Source organism: Sceloporus occidentalis, unplaced genomic scaffold (genome assembly GCF_023333645.1).
Source record: "Sceloporus occidentalis isolate IW3139 unplaced genomic scaffold, rSceOcc1.0.p SCAF_8, whole genome shotgun sequence".
Lineage (NCBI taxonomy): Eukaryota > Metazoa > Chordata > Lepidosauria > Squamata > Phrynosomatidae > Sceloporus > Sceloporus occidentalis.
In genome coordinates, this window is record NW_028316988.1 from 38,548,030 (window position 1) to 38,567,182 (window position 19,153).

General features: G+C 41.6%; 1 protein-coding gene across 1 annotated transcript in view; it reads left to right on the forward strand.

Annotated features, from left to right (window-relative positions):
* The window catches only part of MAMLD1 (mastermind like domain containing 1), a 107,168-nt gene that overhangs the window by 54,288 nt on the left and 33,727 nt on the right, over window positions 1–19,153 (forward strand). The window contains exon 2 of the mRNA XM_089536327.1: window positions 14,117–15,769. Coding sequence (XP_089392453.1) covers window positions 14,117–15,769 — 1,653 coding nt within the window. The remainder of the gene's footprint in view (window positions 1–14,116; window positions 15,770–19,153) is intronic.

The following is a 19,153-nucleotide window of genomic DNA, read 5'->3' on the forward strand; positions in this document are numbered from 1 at the left end:
ATAATTTTTTACCTGCTAACATTTTCACTAATTTATACCATCAAGGTACATGATAACCTTGTGGTGCTACTTATGCAGAAGAATCCAGCCCTGCTCCAATGGGTTTACACTGTAGTTGTCTACAATGCGGTAGATAAAGTTGGAGCCAGTTGGAGCCTGACTTTGTGCTTTTTCTTCCTGTATGCTTTAGTATTTATTTATTTCTATTTACAACTATTTAAATTAATTGCCTGCAGTGCAGTGAATTATGCCCTTCGTTTGGAACATGCACAGTTAATGCATTTGAACAAATCTTCTCTTTCAGCTTTTGTTCACATATAATAATCCAGGCTAGATATATTTTATCATAAAAGGAAGAAGGAAGTCTGGGAGGAAGCAGTTGGACACGCTCAGAGCACAGTAGCTTTGCAGTAGTAAGGAAATGCCCACCAAAAGAAGAACCATATGAGATGCCAAAAGGGAACTTCCTTGAGGGAGCCTTCAGGTGTGATGTCCACAGTCATTCTCCCTGCCTCCTGCCACCCAGCATTTTAGTTTCCAATTAATAGCCCAGATCTTTTACTAACTGTTTGTAAGGGCTGAGTAGAATTCAAAGATATGGCCTTGTTAGTTTGTAGAATCAGTAAGTAGAGGGATCTTGTAGCACCTTTGGACTGAAAAAAAAGAAGTTGGCAGCATGAGCTTTCCTAGACTTAAGTCGACTTCCTCAGATGCATCTGGTGGCCACCAAATGAATCTGAGAAAGTAGACTTAAGTCTGTGAAAACTCATTCTGCCAACTTCTTTCTTTCAGTTAGTCTCAAAGGTACTACAAGATCTCTCTACATACTGAATAACCTGTAGTGTTTGTATGTGTGTGTGTGTATATACAGTAAGGTCTCGATTATCCGTCCTTCAGTCATCCGACATTCCGGATTATCCGACGTCGCAGCTGCTTGGGAGCGTGGCTGTACAGTTCCGCGCCCCCAGAAACATCCCCAAACATGGCAGCCGCAACGGGCAACGAGAGAAGGGCTAGTGAAGCCTCGCCCCAAAACACGTCCCCAAGTGTGGCAACGGCTGCAGCAAACAGGGCGAGTACCTCCAGGTTTGCAATTCATGGTGATTTCAAGGCTTTTCTTGGACACTCCGGATTATCCGACATTTTTGGCTTTCCAACTATCAGCCCACCCATTTATGTCGGGTAATCGAGACTCTACTGTATATGCACCTTCACATTGCCAGTTGACTTATTATGAACCCATTAATTTCATAAGGTTTTCATAGGCACAGAATACTCAGAGTTGGTATTGCTGGTTCCTTTTTCTGAAATATAGCCCATAGCACCTGGTATTCATTGGTGGGCTCCCATCCAAGTACTAACCAAGGCTGAGTCTGCTTAGCTTCCAAGATCAGACAGGATTTGGTTAATAAGCCGTGACCATTTTAGCCCACAGATTAAATAGGGGAGCATGGGTTCAATCAGGACCATAGAAAGCTGCTATAGAGTCGGATCCCTGGCCCATCTAGCCCTGTGTTATTGTGTGTTATGTCCAGTGTTTTCTGCAGGAATCTTTCCAAGCCCTGTCTAGAGAGACCCTGCTATTCTCTGGCAGTCTCCCATCCAAGTTCTAACCACGCCTGACCCTGCTTAGCTCCCAAAACACACGCTTCAGTGTGTCCTGAATGACATTGAGTTTTGAATTGAACTTAGAATGATGTGCTACCATGAAAGGTGTGTAAAAGGGCCTTGGTGCCTTCTGTGAATGCAGAAAGAAATGGGGATACATAGCACTGGTCCTTGTGAGTTGCAGTCAGTATGGAGCATCTAACAGAATGCTTGATCAATAACAGATCAGCACCTTCTACCTGTTAGACTTCAGGATCTGGTGTCCAATCCTCCAGGAGAGACCACTTTAGGATATTGAGGAACACCCAACAATCTTCTCACTCACAGACTCATCACTCTGCCAGTTAGACATATAACTTATCTTATCAGAAGACGATGACCGAGAAACTATTGTACTCAAAACCCCATCTGCTCAGTGCAGTCCCCAGTGTGTTACAATTCAAACAAACAGCTCTAACTGGTATATGAAGTGAGGCAACCATTTCATAACCAGAGTGTTTCTCACACTGCTTGAACTGAGTGTGAGCCTCTGTCACACTTAGGATAGAATTCTTTTCAGGGTAGTTGTCTTTCCTCTCTCACACCATGAGCTCCATACACACAGAGAGGCACACTCCTTTTTGGACAACAGGTCCTATCTGAACACTTTAGGTTTTGATGTGAAGGCAAACAATAGTGCGGTTATTGCTGTTGGAAGACATTGCATCCCAAGGGGGCTGTTGGAGTACTTGGCCCTTCATGTTGGATGATCACTGCATCCTTGGACCAAGTAAAAGCATTATAAACTGCGAAATAGGAGACCAACAAACTCTAATATTTTGAACTTGCTGTGCTTTTGTGTGCTACCTGTCTAACTATTTTAGGCAAGCAGCTTGGTATTTGACTCTGTTTTTACTCTGACGTAATGGCGGGAGAGTGAAATTGGCACGTTATACTCAGTATATATTATTAATACCAGGTAGATGACAGCTGTTGCCATTCAGTTTATATCTTCTCTGTGTGCAGGGTTCCCACCCACCCCCCAGTTTGTCAGTCCATTCATGTGGTATGCTATAGAGATAGCCAGTATTTTTGGGAAGGTTTGTTTTAGTTTATCACAAAAAAAAGGAAAAGGGGGGGGGGGAGATCTAAGGCGGATCCTTGCGCGCATTGCTTCTGATGGTGAGTTAAGCCCTTTGTGAGCAAAATCTTGCGTCCCTTGGCGCATCCACACAGTCCTTGGCAGCTGTGATGAGTTTATGTACGCAAATTGTATTAAAGAGTATCACTTTCATTGTTTCATGTCATCTTGAGCAGGCTGTGGCAGTCAGCCTCCCAGGCGTTTGAGGGACACAAAGGAATTCTTGTGAGGGAAAAGATGAAATGTCATAACTAAGACAACAGCAGTTCTTTCATCCTAAACTAAGTATGCGGAGCTTAAATGGTCTGACCTTTTAGCAGCCTGTTTGCTCAGCGCTGGGTATAATCTCTGTGTTAGAAATGGAAGGCTAAAGTCCTAGTTATGCTGCAAAAAAATTTCAAAATGCAACACGGCGAGGGAGCTTTCAAACCTGTTGGCCAAAACCTATGGTTAGCTTTCTTGGTTTGTTCTTGGTCACCTTCCCAAGTCTTCCGTTCTGCTTCCTTGCCTTTCAGGGCCAATTCGGATGGCTGCTTTGCCATGGATTTGGAACATCAGATACGATGCTATCTTCAGATGGGTTCAGGCAACTCTGGGGCTATTTTTAGAGCAAGACAGAATTGAGATGTGCTGAAGCAGCTGTGCTATTTATGTAAAAATGGCAAATATAGCACCTGGGAGGGGGGAGAATAAGTTGCTTTGTTAGCAAAATAAATCGAAATGTGTACAAAACAGATTCTTGAAGAGGGCAACGTGCCTGAGTCCTCTTCTCTCTCCCCCCCCCCCCCCATTATTGAAATGAATTGGAGGAAACCAATATTCAGAGTTATGTGCCCTGCATCAGTCTGGTGTCAGTGTCAATATATAAGAGCTCTTGAAAAATCTTCCTGTTTCTGATGACTAGTGAGGGATCGCGTGTCAATGGAGCAATTTTACATTTGCAGGCAGGCTTTGAAAAACAAAAACAACCTTATTTTAAGCAAGTTCTGGTGAGCAGTCCTTTTAGAATGCTTCCAGTTCACTGTCTGATAATGTACGTTTGTTCAGTGTGCCTATGTATAACATACATTTGTCTGCACATTAGCTCAGCTTGTTCCACGTTTGTTTGTGGTACTTAGAAAATATACCTTTAAAAAAAAAAACCAATTGCATCCAACTACACACCACAGTTCACTTTCACTTAAGTGACTCTTTTTATATCCATAAACCGAAGCTGGAAGGGTTCCATAAAGCCCTCCAAGATGAAGAGCCCCGCAAGGCTTTCTGTTTTGTTTTTTTCAGAGAAAGCTAGTTTCTCTTTGGGTGTTTTTGTGAGTCAGCATTTATATTGTCATTTTCTAGCGATGAATTCAAAGATACAGCCATGTTGGTCTGTAGTATCAGTACATTGGGAAATCTTATAGCACCTTTGAGACTGAAAGAACTTGGCAGCATGAGCTTTTGTAGACTTCAGTCTACTTCCTCAGATGCATTTGGACAGATGCAAATGGAAAGGTCTATGAAAGCTCATGCTGCCAACTTCTGTCTTTCGGTTAGTTTCAGAGGTGCTAGAAGATTTCTCTGTCTAGTGATGAATGTGTGCTTGACCCAGGGTTTATAGGACTGTGGGAAATCTCTCCTTTTCTTCTCCAAATATTGAGACAAATGTGTGAAGGTTAAACCATAATTGCTAAGAGCACGAGCTGTGAGTCTCTGGTTCAGATTTGATTTTGGCCAAGTGCTCAGTAAGTAGCTTTCAGGTAAACCATTTCTGTACTTTCTATCAACAGAATGGTGATAATACTTGCCTGCATTATAGGGTTCTAGGATCACTGGGGCCATGGGGCATTTTATTCACTCACAAGCACTAAATGTGAAGGGACTTTTTTTTTTTTTTGATCCACTGTCAGTTAGTCCCAGATACATTGGAATTGTGTGTTAGAAAGACACCTGACCAATGTAGCTAGTCGACCTGTTCATTTGGGGTAGTTCAAAAGAGCTGATCACCTAATAACAATACATCCAGTGTCTTGATCGAGATGTATTAGGATACACATCCCCGAAGAAAGATGTTCTGACAAGATTGGCATCCTAGACCTAAAATTAGAAGCAGGGAAAAGTCGAGTGGCACTACATTTATTTATTTAGCTTTGCTTTTGGCGGAGTGTGAGGAAACAGGACTCTGGAATAGCAGCAAACCCCTTACCTCTGTAAATGACTAAAATAGCTTTCAAGCAAAAAGACGAGTTTTCCCTAATGGATAACTTTTCAGTTTTGGTCCCAGTAACTTATCATACATGTTGTTGTTGTTGTTGTTGTTGTTGTGTGCCTTCAAGTGCCATATCACAGGATTTTCTGAGGCGTTGTGTGACTTGTCCATCGTAACCCAATGGGTTTCATGGCTGAGTGGGGAATAGAACCCTAATCTCCAGAGTTGTAGTCTAGCACTCAAACTACTACACCGTGCAGAGTCCACACATTACAGAGAAAATAATGCAAGATTGCCCCAGTGGTTTTTCTTTTTAAAGAGCAGTGAAAGAGGGAGGAAGCAGCTAGGAGTGGAGAATGGACGCTTGATTCTTTCTCCGCCTGCTACTTCTCTGTTTTAACCATCTTAAAGCTGCTGCTCTTTAAAACAGAAAACATATTTGCTTTGCAGTTTATCCCTTTTATCTCTCCCTAATTTTCAGACTGTTGGTCACCAGGGTAATTGTTTTGCTTCATGTTCTTCAGTTTATTTGCACACTGAGACCCTCCCCCTCGGAGAGCATGCCCCTTTTTTTCCGAGCCCCCATTGTAACTTTGCTGTGAGGAATCTTTCCAGTGTTATTTGCCAAGTCAAGACTGCTATTATGATGAAAGTCCTGGAATTGGATGTTTCTGGCTTTACCTGGTATGTGTCAAAACATCATACTTAAGATTGACAGTGTAAGAGGTCTATGGGTGCATCAACACTGTATAGAAATAATGCAGTTTGAAAGCACTTTAACTGCCACGGCTCTATCCTACAGGACTCTGGGATTTGTTGTTTTTGGGGCACCAGCACTCTTTGGCAGAGAAGGCTAAAGACCTTGTACAGACCCCAGGATTTCATAGGATAGAGCTATAACTTTTAAGGTGGTGACAAACTGCATTATTTGTACAGTGTCAGTGCCCCCTATAAATCAAAGTGTGCAGTTTATACTTCGTGTGTGTGTGTGTGTGTGTGTGTGTGTGTATATATATATATAGAGAGAGAGAGAGATGTTACTCCCTCCTTCCAACTGTCACCTTCTGGCCTTAGAGGGAGCAAAAGGACGGGCCCAACGCCATCGGGCTTGAAGAGGAAGAGCCCTCCCCTCCCTCCTTCCAACTGTCATCTTCTGGCCTTAGAGGGAGTGAAAGGACAGGCCCAACACCATCGGGCCCGGTCTCGATTAAGAAAAAGAGCCCTCCCTCCAGTCCATCTGCCTTGGTCCAGGCCTCAGAGGGAGAGAAGAATGCTGGACCTGATCCCCTCCCCCCCTCACCATTCCCTTCTCCTTTTGTGTCGTGTCTTTTTAGATTGTAAGTCTGAGGTCAGTGAACCGTCTATTATCCCCTCTTTTGTAAGCCGCCCAGATTCCCAGTGATTGAGCGGCATATAAATAAATCTTATTATTATTATTAAATCCTATTCCTAGGACATGTGTGCATTTGCTGTTCAAAGCCCCCCCTAAGCTATCCAAGAGACTCTTGTTGACTTGATGGGGTTTGAATTTCACAATAATGAACTGTCAGAAGGCTGCAAAATAATCCACCATAAGGTCACACAGCATTGACTTTCCAAGAGCAATCAAGGTTAGAGCTGTGTTTTTTTTTCCATAGACACAAGTGTGTCTATTCCAGGCCAAGATCCAAGAATGCTTTGTTCTCTCTATCAAAGTGCCAAAAACCCTGTGTTAAAGACACCAACGTCTGGCAGAAAACTTAGGCGCAGTTGGGCTCTCTGCTTCTAGCACTCATGGATCCAGGATGTTGAATCCTCCAACACCAGCTTTTTAGAGGAAAATATACTCAAGTTCATTAAAACAGAGATGCAAGTTACTCTGAAGATTTTGAACACTAAAAAAGTACTTCTATTAAGTATTACCTTTATACCTTCATTGGATGGAACTTGCTCCCAATGGCCATGGACTCAGACATCTTTTAATGGGGATTATATTCATGGTGGATTGATCTGAATAACGCTAAATAACTGGAACCAAGCTAGCTTGATAACAGTTCCTAGGTTAGCTTCAAAGTTCAAGAGCAAGAGAGGCTTCATTGCATTCATGTCTTGCTTGCTATGGGCCTCCTGGAGGCGTCTGGCTGGAGTTGGAAAATCCTTGAACAGACCTTATTTGGTTGGGTTTTTATGCTTTTGTTGTTTTTAAAATATGGTTCACAGTGATAAAATGTAAACTTTGAGCAGAATGACCAGATTTTCTTTCAATCTTCTTTGTAGTCTTGGTCTTCTTGCAAAAGATTTTTTTGTCTGACCACCATATCCACTTTGTTTGCGATCATATCAATGCTTTCTGTGTGTGTACAGAACTAAGTAGGTGGACCAGTTTCTCCTTTATCAAGCTCTTAGACGTTGGCGCTCATGGGAGTTTTCCTATGTCATGCTTGAATGAGCAAAATCAAAGCATGGAAATCAACCTTTGACAAAGGAGCCCCAACTAGTGTTGGATTTCGTACCTCTGTGTTGTACCTTCACACTCATCCACAGTTCAGGATTTCCCTCCCTTTTCCCATATGAACCAGTGTGGCACATTATATGGAGGCAGAATATGAATTGTGGACTTGGAGCGAATGATTGCATCAAATTTCAACCTCATGCTTTTTGTGAAGACTTGAAACACCCATAGTGCTTACAAACGAATTAAGAAAGATTACCCAAAAGGAGATAATTTAGATTTTACAAATCCCATTTAATGTGTTATGTCTGTGTAAAATCAAAACCTACCCTGTATTTCTCAGTGGAGGATACCTACTATTCACCATTCTTGTGCCATCACAAGAAATTAATGTAGTCTAAGAAATTACTGTAAAGGGTGCCAGAGGACTTTGAAATTAATGGTCTATAAAAGAAAGTGACATAAAATGATGCTACAAGCATTAGAGAAGAGGTAAAGTGAGGCAGTGGTGATGGAAAAGCATTGAGTTGGAGATTGATCTTGATTTATAGCCAGAAACGAAAGAATTGTGCTTTGCAGCTAAGAGAAAATGGGAGAAAAAAAATTGGGGGGGAAGCACTTCTTCTTTCTTCAGCTGTCAAGCTAATAACACTTGTCAGTAAATGAAATGTGAAAGTTACAAGCAAACAATATGCCCAGTGTGGCTGCTGTTAAGACATTGGATGACTAATTAAGAGGCATCTTTTGCTACCAGAATGGCATAGAGAGGAAACAGTATTGTCTGGTTCTTTAGAAACATATTTGTCAAAGGCAGATTTTGCTGCACAAGATTCTGTTTAATAACCAGAGTCGAAGCCCTGCTGGCAGATCTGCTGAGGTGTGGCATGATAGATGGCCGTCACCAATGAACCTATGCATCTGGTTTGAGGTAGAGCAGATGATCTTGGATGTTCAGCCTTCCAAGTACTGAGTGGACTGATACCCATCAATGATGCATCAGCTGCCAGTCTGCATTGAGTTTCCAGGAAAGAAAGAGACAGTTGTAGTCAATTTGGGAGAAAAACCTTGCCAGTCTCCCCCATCGGATAGCATAAGAACCACTGGTTTAGATGACATACGCGTTTCTTTATAATATTACTTTTCCTATTGAGTTGGTAAATGAAAGGATAACTTTTGGGGTTCATAGACATCTTAAAATTCACAATATTCTTTTTTTATAAATGCATGGCTTGTTGCCTCCATTGTGGGATATATCTGCTGAGTGGATTGTGTGGTTTTTTCTGCCTTGCTGAAGAACTAGGCTGTTCATTTTTTGCTATGTGGATTGGAACCAAAATTGTTGTGCGGTTTGGGAAGATGAGTTGATCTACAGCAGAGGTGAAAATGCTAGAGTGGTGTAGTGTTTTGAGTGTTGGATTGGGACTCCAGGAGACAAGGACTGAATTCCCACTCAGCCATGGAAGGCCGCCGCGTGACTTTGGGCAAATGATATTCTTATCATTACCGAAAGGCAATGTCAAATCTCCTCTGAATAACTGTTGCAAAAAAAAAAAACACCCTATGAGAGGCTAACCCTGAGCTGAAGTCAACGTGGAGACACATAGAAACAACAAAAAGAGATGGAAATAATGTGGCCTTCCATGTGATGTTGGACTGCAGCTTCTAGCTTCCCTAGCCTGTACACCAGGTGGGAAGGAATACTAGGAGTTGTAGTCCCAACGCCATCTGGAGAGTTGCAGGATTCCACCCCTGCTGTGTACTTTTATTGGAGGTATTGTTGTTATGTGCCTTCAAGCTGTTTCTGACTTAAGCTGGCCACCAAAGGTGAAACTATCATGGGGTTTTCTTGGCAAAAGTTGTTCATGTAAGGATTGCTCTTGCTTTCTCCTCTGAGCTAAGAGTGTGACTTTCCCAGGATCACCTAGTGGGTTTCGATGGTTTAGTAGGAATTCGAACCCTGGTCTCCCAGTGTCCTAGTTCAACATTCAAACCACTATGCTATGCTAGCTTTCTTCTTGGAGAAGGGGGAACTGAAAAAGAGGAGGGAAGGAAGGGCAATGCTCAGCTCAGATGCATTATAGGCAAATAATAATAATAATAATAATAATAATAATAATAATATAGGTGAAAATTAAAAGTGCCCTATGCTGTACTTTAAGGATGAACACAGGTGGATTTTTGGTCCCACTTCCAGAAGCAACCTTTAACAGTAAATCAGTGAAAATATGCCACTCTGCTTACTGGTTCTTGTATTTCTTTCAAGTACACAAACGTGCTGAATACATTCATCTCTATCAGAATCTTTGCAGTATCTACTGGGTGGGGTGGGGGGGGGGGGGGAGAGATAAGCTCTCACCCAGAGGCATGAGGCGCCCAAATACTAGAAAACACATTTGAAATTCGAAGGTTCTCTTGCTGGCTTACCGCTGCTGGGGTTGCTGATATATTCTGCAACAACTCACTTCTTTTCTGCTCATGTGTCATGTAGCTTGGAGGCCTTTCCATCTGGGATTGCATGCCGAGCTGCTGCCTTTTTGTAGAGGTTATGCAAGGCAGGATGTGAATTAGACTGGAGGAAGTGACACAGCCTACGGTCATAATTTAAGAAGGCATCCATCATTAGAAGTTTTGAAAGATGCAGTGTTCTGCATAGTTACAAGCTCATGCAGGAAGAGAGGTGGTGATCATCCTGTCAGATACTGAGGAGGGAATGTTTTTAGCACCGTCAACCAGTCTGCTGTGGGCTTTCCAACGGTAGGCCTCATCTTGCTGTCATGTCAGCCCAGATTGAAGTGATGCTGACAGGCAGGTTGTGATCTTGAAAGGCAGATCTGATTAGGCATTGCTTGTTAAGAGGGAGAGGGGAAGAACCTCTGTGAATATTCCTTTTGTTGACAGTGTCATACAAACACATTTGTTGTTGGCACAAGGTTCTTGCCATTGCCTTCCTCTGAGGCTGAGAGAATGTGACTTGCCCAAGGTCATCTGGTGGATTTCCATGGTCAAATAGGGATTTGAACCTTAGTCTCCATGAAAGCTCATGCTGCCATCTTCTTTCTTTCAGTTAGTCTCAAAGATGCTACAAGAACTCTCTACACCTGGTCTCCAGAGTGCAATGTTCAAACTATTACACCACACTGGCTTTCAGTACTAATACATAAAGCAATAAAAATGTTCACAGCACCATGTTGATTCCTCCCTTCCTCCTTTTCAGACAACACAGGAGTGGATGATGAGGTTTGGGGAAAAGGGTATGGTTGAGTTTTCAAACAAAATATGTTTTTTGGATTGATACATGGTTAGACAAAGATGGAACAATACTGCAGGCTGAGATCCACAAGAAATTGGTGAGAAAGTGTAAGGATAGGGGAAGGTAACTCTTATCCCAATTTTATTTTTAAAAAACCCACCCACCAGAAAGTCCCTTTGCAAAAGAAACTAAACTAATCTCAGAGCCCCAAATAATCAAGGCTATTTTCAAAAGACAACTTTGAAAATGCTGTTTCTTACATGGGTCCACTTTGGAATTATATGCCCATACAGAGGCATAAATACAACAATACACAAGAGGAATTTCTTTATCTGCGCTGTTCCTAGAGTGTCTTTGGAAGTGAGTAGTTGACAGTAGTTATGCATTGGTATTTGAAGTTTGCCTACCCCTGAAGTGCAATAGTTCCTTGCCTAACAGTAGCATGTGCTACTACATCTTCTCGTTGGATAGATTTGAAGGATGATTTTCTGCCTCTTATGTGACAAAAAAATTGCCAGCCAGCTTTGCTTCTTTCTATTTCATTCTCTGTCTCCCTGTCTGTCTTCCATCCTCCCCTCCCCTGCTCCTCTTTTTCTTATTTTTTTCTGGGGAGGAGGGTAACTCTTTCGGAAAAGAGGAATACTGAGAATTGAAGTGCAGCAGCATTATGGTTAGCTTTCCACAGAGACATAAAAATTGTAGAAATCAGGAGATGCTCTCCACCTATACTTTGAAGCATTAAAGTATTGCTTTTTATCTGTCCACACTACTATGTGCCCCCCACACTCTGGGATGTCTTATCAAATGTAAGTGCATACACTGCTGGAATAGAGTGCTGTTGGTTTTGTCCAAAAACTTTCTCTTCGGTTCACTGTTGAGGAGCATGTGGCTCTGCAGATGCAGTTGGAGTATAGCTCCTATGAACCCTAAGAGGCATTCAGAGCTGTCGTCCAACAACATCTGGAAAGCCCCATGTTCCCCATCCCTGGCCTAACGTCAAATGTGGGCTTTCAAAATAGCTGTGCTGTGATATTCTGAAAGCTCTGTCACTGGATAGAGCGATGGTCTCAGAAGTGAGCAATCTGGACTTGGTGTCCACCATCGCCTTAGGCAAGCAGAACCTGTCCTCCTTGAATCTGTAGAAGAGGACACATGTGCCTGTTTTCCCTCATCTAGGAAAGAGCAGTTTTGTGGCATCAGGCTTGCCTAGCAGCAGAATCAAAAAACCTGTGAGGTGAGGCACAAGTGCAGCAATAGTTTCTTCCTCACTTTGCAAAAGAAAAGAGACTCTGGCTGTAGGTCTACACAACCCACTACACTTCTCTATCTGAGTCTTCCTTGCCATTTGGTGGAATACTGCAAAGAAACAAGCTAGCGGAGGGCGAACAGATTTTTTGTTTTATTTGTTTACTTTATTTTAATCTCTCCTATCAACTGCCTTAGATCTCATATTGGAGAAAAGTAGGGTACAATTTAAGCAAGCAAATAAAGAAATGAAAAGGTCATGCCTCTGGGTATAAACTGGCGCACTAAGATGTTAGATGCACAGTATGGCAAGTTAAATTGTGTTCCTGAATTTATGTAATTGAAACAGTGGAATGTGAAATATGCAACTCTTGATATCTGTGATATTGCAAATGATATATTTCAGGTTCAGACTTTTAGTTTCAGGTTCAGACTTTTAGTTATGCAGTAGAGCTGGGAGAACTGAAAGTTGGGGAGTAAGGTTGATGTAGTGCTTCATGCCGTGATTTCTTTTATTCGGTATAATTAATATGCTAAACTTTTTTTCTAACAGACAGGTTTATTAGAATGTACATGTGCTAAAGATAGAAAAAGCATTTGAAGTACTTTGGAAATTATAGTAAGGAAAGAGTTTTATATGTCTCCATAATACCGTCCCAAGTAATCTGAAGCATGTTGACTATACTTCCTTCTCAATAAACTGATGGTCAGTGTTTAGACAATTTCCAAAGGCACTATTTCCCTCTTGATAAATAAGAACATAATTTGTTAATGCCCTTAACTCAAAGCAGCAGCTTTAATGACTGATTTAATCCTGTTGGCACCCAGGTCATGGTTATTAACATGGAGGGCCACAGCTAATTGCATTTTGAAGAGAGTGGCAAGCCATCTCAAGTGCCATGAGAGAGCGATTGTCCTCGGTTTCCTTTAGAGACTGCAGAAAATGTAACATTTCCTCTTGCTATGATTTCTGCATTCCTACAATACCCTGTTTTTAAGAATCATTCTATTTTATTGAATGCTAATACTTTTTAAAGACTTTTTTAAAAATTACAAAAGTGTTTACAACCCTGGAAAAAAGAACAACAGATTGAGTGGCATGGATTACTAGCACAAATTAAGATTTTAGCTGTCAGATGTACAGTCTGAAACATCTGTGGTTAGGTAGCTTGAAAGATTATAGTATGTTTAGATAGCTGAAACTATTTTGTTGTGCTTGGTTTAGAAAGTATGCAGATGATTTCAAATGCACTGCCTGCAAGGAATGTAAAATGGCTGAGCTGTCTCAGTTATGAACTTAATACCCCTTGTTGGCTATGCTCTATGAGTTTTAGTCTGTGATTCCATTCAAACCTTCTATTGTTTGGATGAAAAATTCATTTCTATAGAATAGATACTGGCTTGTTCACTAGGAGCAGAGAGCATGCTGCCATAATTGAAACAGTACCAAGCTCTGAAATATTCTGTTGATGAGACTGAAAACGGACAGTTAATTCTTCTTACAAGTATCAGAGGCTTTCTAGCATAAACAACAAAAGAAAGTCCCTGATTCAAGCACCTTATAGTCTATAACAATTTGATAGCTATTTTAGATAGCTATGGGATTTTGAGTAGTTTCTAACATTTTGATAGATACGCAGTAGATGCAGGAACATTGGGTAACCATAAAATAAATGTGAGCAAATGCAGCTGCACATCTTTTGTCTTCAGCCTCACTGCAGAGTCAAGGATGGTGTGGGGAGGTTAATAAAGCAAGGGGTTTGTTAACAGGCAATGTGGGGTTTGTTTGAAAGTAAGTCTGAAACTTCAGAAGTTCCCTACTTTTTTAGACAACAGTTCCCAGAGCCCACACTGGATGGGGGAATTCTGGGAGCTACAGTCCAAAAAAGCAACCTTTTGTAGCTTGTAGTAAGACTGAATCTTCCATCTCCAATTCTTATGTATTTATTTATTGAGAGTATTTCTATCCTGCTCTTCAGCTACAGAGGCTCTCAGAGCGGCTTACAAATGGCCAATTTGACAGTTCCCTGCCTTCAGTTTTACAATCTAAATAAGATAGGACACATAAGGAAAAGGGAATGGCAATGGAGGAGGGGATTAGCTCCAGATAATGCTAGTACTACTGGCAGTTGGGATGGATGGAGGGCCTGTCATCTGCTTTTTGCACCTAGGCGTGATGGAGCTGTGCCTCTTTTGTGCTTGTAAAATTTCCTAAGTTTGCTTTGCAGGTGTAAAGCTCCCTGCCTACTCAATAACCCTCCTTTTTTCTTGCAGTTACAGGGATCCATTAAGCGAAAGCTGGAAGATGACAGTTCCCTAGCCGCCAATGCCATGCATGATGCCATCTTCCCAAGCGACAATAAGAGACTTTGTCTTGATGATGTCACTCTTTCTATGGGACAAGGGACCAATCCTGTTTCATGCGCAGATATGCAGCACTCTCCATTTTCTACCAATCATGGTGCATCTTCCATGGGAGTGGCAGGACATGGAATGCTCCTTGAAAATAATCACATGAATGGCAGTGCCATGGGATCTCCATTTTCAGTACCACCTAACACTGAAGTAGCACAGAAGGGACCTGTAGGTGGCCATTATGATGAGAAAGGAAGCAACATACATTCTGTGGACCAGGAGCTGCAAGATCTGTTGGAAGAGCTGACAAAAATGCCTGATCCATCGCCCAATGAGTTGGACCTTGAGAAAATCTTGGGAAGCAAAACTGAGGAACCCCTTGGCAGTCTTGGCCACCCACAACCAACAATAAACAGCACTTCAAAGTCTTCTCCCCAGACCCCACACATGGATAACCACATGCCTAACAAAGACTTTTCTCCAGGGTGCAATCCTACCAGTGGTGGCTCACCCCAAATGAGACCTTCTTCAGCTGGAGCAAACTATCCAGTTCCATCTCAAAATAAAACTGTTGCTTCGCCCATTTCTTCAAACGCCCCAAACAAGAGCCAAGCTCAGTCTATGCTCCCTGTACCTTTGCCCAACATGACTGGCCCTAATTGGCATGCACAGCAGCTAAAACACTTGGCAGCAAGCAAACAAGTCCCAACGACCAAACACCAAGGTCCTAGTTGGCCGACCATATCTTCACAAGGCCTCTCTCCTCCATACCGGCAAGGATCTTCCCCTCACCACCAGCCCTTCAGCCCCCAAAACATCCTGGTGTCCAGTATGAGCAACAACAGCTTATCGGGAAGCAGCATTCAAAGTCCTCAGAACTCCTTGCTCTCAAGCATAACGTCCAACAGCAATCCGTCCAGTGGCCCATCTCCTCCTTTTGGGTCTGAAAAACTTTCCAGTCCAGTTCTCAACCAGCAGCCATTCAGCCCTCCAAATCCCATCCTTCCCAACATCTCTGCTGCCAACATTCCAAACAAAAGTCCACAAAACAACCTGGTGTCTACAAATACTGGGCCTTCTCCACCCTACCGCCCAGAGAAACTTTCAAGCCCTGCTCTGCATCAGCAGCCCTTTAGCCCTCAGAATACTTTAATTCCAAACATCACTCCCACCAGTAACCCAACAAGCATGCAGAACTCTCTTTTCAAATCTGTGTCGGCAACCCAATCCAAAAACATGAACATGATCATGCAGCAGTCGTCCAACAGCATGCAGCCAAGCTTGGTGAACGAAGGCCCTGTTGCTCAAGACCAGTTTTCTTTCAATAACACCAAGCCACTGTCCCATTTCAGCTCTGACCCTACAGCTCCTCAGAAGATGTCACCTATGGCTACAAGCTCTGGGCAGCAATCACTCATTCACTATCTCCAGCAACAGCAAGCTGCAACTTCACAGCAGTCCCAGCAAGTTAACAACAGTCAGTTCATTCAGCAGCAGCTGCGACAGCTGATGCAACCATCTCGAATGCAACGGCATGTGCAGCCTTCTCCATTGCCATCACCCGCTCGGCAGGTAGGTGTATGTTTTGCTGCTACCGCATAGGTAGCTTTTTGTTCTTTAGAGGACCGTAAACTAAAGACATGTTCATATGGGAGGGGAATCTTTCAAATATATTGTCCCAAAATCATTTTCTGTTCCTACTTGAACCTTAACATTGGCTGAAAGTGTGGATCTAAGTCAGTCCTTCTGATGAAAACATTTTGAATAGAGACAAGGAATACTTGAAATAGTTATTGCAACCATTCTTCCAGAATGGCCCGCTTTTGACAGATACCTTCATCCTCTATTGTGTGGGGATCTGATTACATTTCGAGTAATAAAACAAAGGATTGCCACTGGCAAACTAGCTTCTGGAAGTATCTTACAAGGAGCTCTCCTGTGACCAGTTGATTAGAGAGGAGCGCTACATAACAGCTGTTGAGCAAAATCGACATCTATGGTGAAGATTTGGGAACAAAGAAATGGAAATCTTGTGTGAGAGAAAATGCTTGCATTTCCATTAAACATAATGTCTCGTTTGTTTCTGTATTCATTTAATGCTAACAAAACTGGAATATGCTTCCCAACCAACATGAACTAGCCAGATAGTTTAATTGCCAAACAAGCCCTAGTACTGGGTATATACCAGGTAGACATTCAACTGAAGAAGGTACACAAAGTACTCAAGAGTGTATTCTTTTCTGTCTGTCTCAGACACACAAAGTGTACTTCAAAAACAGTGTTTTCTGAGTATGTACAAAGGCGCAGTGTTATGTTTGTTTAGGCTGAGCCTGGTAATAATGGTGTCATGCCTTTAGAGCAAAAAAAGGGGACATTCTCACATTAGAAAGAAGCCTGATGTCTGAATTACAGGTATAGTCATGCCTGCAATTGTGATTTAAAAAACAAAGAAATTCTTCTACGTAGGCCTTATTTTCTCTTTGGACTGTTTGCCTGTTTTTAAGTGTGTACCTGCAACTACCCAGCTGGGAGCACAAGAACCTTTTGTACTTACAAGTCATAAGAATCCAAGTCTATTGTGTCAATAAATATGAGCAAAGATACAGCGGCCACGAAGAAGAATTTCACATTTCCAAATCAGTTAGGTAAGCTCATGATGCCTGGCTGGTTTTACTAGGGAGGACTTAGAACATTAATTATGTACTAAATGACAGCTCTGCTCTGGATTTTATATAGCTTGTTAAGCCGTCTCTGAATAACAAGTGAGTAGAGGATCAGGGCATTTCTTTTTAAGGGCTTAATGGCTTTTATCACAAAACGTGGATTCTGAGTGCAAACCTAGGAACAACCCGTAGAGACATAAATGGATTATCACAATTCCAGTATTGCTCATCAAGTTTTCTTTCATATTGTAGTAGCTCTCTTCTTTATGAGTGAAGGATTGGAGCGTCAATTGATTAATTGCATGGAATAATCAGCTAATTAATCTTAAACTGGTGTGGATTTTTTTATTAGGGTTTTAAGAAGAATGGTCCCTAGTGAAGCTGTATTCCAGACAGATGAAATGATTGATGATGTGTGTGTTTCCCAAAAAGAATCTACAAACAAGTCTTGCTTCTGGAAAAGAAGTTGAGGGGATTGTTTCTGAAACAAGGAATGATACCCCAAAAGTGGTATCTTAATTAAATATACATGCACACACAAATCTTCCATATAATTTGCTATTTAAAAGTAGGGTGGAGCTGACATTTGTAGATTAAATGACTCCATAGCTGAGGTTATCATTACTGTCACCTTCTAAGCCTTCAGAACTCATTAGAAAAGCAAGAGTTATGGTGCTCCTAATTCAAAAAGGACATACAGTGGTCCCTCCACATTTGCAGCTTAAACATTCACGGATTTGATGGTTCACAGATTTGCTGCGGCCCTATCTGCAAATGGGCATTTGTAGGTCCTCTAGCATGATTACTCTAGCAGAAGTTGGCCATAGAATTGCACTGGAGGACCTACAAATGCCTAGAGAAGTGTTCTCTCTTTATTACTGCCAGCGGACCTATCACTGAGCAACTGATTAGAAATTAGGAACATGACTGAAGCAATCATCACTCCTTTATTTGTTGAGATATTGACCACTAATAGCCTGCAGTCTCTCTCTGGACTCAGAAGGCAATGCCCTACAGCTAATGGGAAGAAAGTGTTTTGGAACAAATATAATTTTGGAGAGAGTGAGAGCTATGAGAATTGCAATAATGTGGTTGGCTCTCTTGAGTGTTCTGCTTCTGTACTTGCATGTAAAACAGATATTCCAAAGATGCTATAATTCTCTTGCACATTCTTTCTGTAATCCAAAAGGTAACATAATATTGTATCACTACCTCATGACTTCTTGGCATGCGATGAATGTTTTGCATTCATTTCACATCCTTCCTCCAGGAACCCAAGGATAGGAATTCAAGGTTCTCCCGATTTTATTTTCACAGCAGTCCTGTGAAATAGTTTGGCTAAGAGAGCCATCAGGGTGTAGTGGTTTGAGAGATGGATCAGGGTTTGAATCTGTCTACGGAAACTTACTAGGTGACCTTCGGCAAGTCACAATCTCTCAGCCTTAGAAAGAAGGCAATGGCAAAACACGGAACAAATCCAACAGATCCAGACCCAAACTATTATGGAATAAATCCCTAGAACAGAGATGCCATAAGTCAGAGTTGACTTAAAGGGACATAATAGAATGAGGTTTAAAGCAGGTTGGAGTTGCAGTAATGTGGTTGGCTTTCTGAGTGTTCTGTTTGTGTATTTGCATGTAAAGTAAACCACGTTGGTTTGAACCGAGTTACTTAAAAAAACTCCTAGTTTTTAAAATTTATTATTCATATTTATATATCTTTTAATGTCTGGCTATTATTACGATTTCCCAACATGCTGAAACAGAAGTGAAAGTTTGAAGTTAAACGTTTTGACTTTAACAGTTTGTTGGCAGTTGTTCATTTTCAGACCAGTGTCCTGTGTCATTTGCTTCTTTTGAATCCCCTTCTTTTAAAATGCAAGAAACGCCATTCAGAAACAAATCCTTCAATTAACATAAGTTCAACCGGAGCAATTTTTAAGAACAATTATTATTTAAACTAGTGGCCATAATATCTGAGCTGCATTTTGATGCTTAATTTTCTGATTTAGGCCTATATTGATGTAGTCTTACGCATTAATTTAAAATATCTATCTATCCCTGATTTTTAAAAAAAACAGTTTTTTTGAGGGGGAGGAGGTTTTCCTTTTTTCTAATCCTGGATTGCAGTGAGCTTCAGGGCTGAGATGGAAATATTTGAACCTGAGTTTTGTTGGGCCTGGTCCATCAGTGTGGCCATTATTAGACCAGATTGACTGGAGTACATGCCTGATCCATAGTAACAATTTTTAGATAATAAAATATAGAGATGGAATTGGCATCTGGTCAAGAGA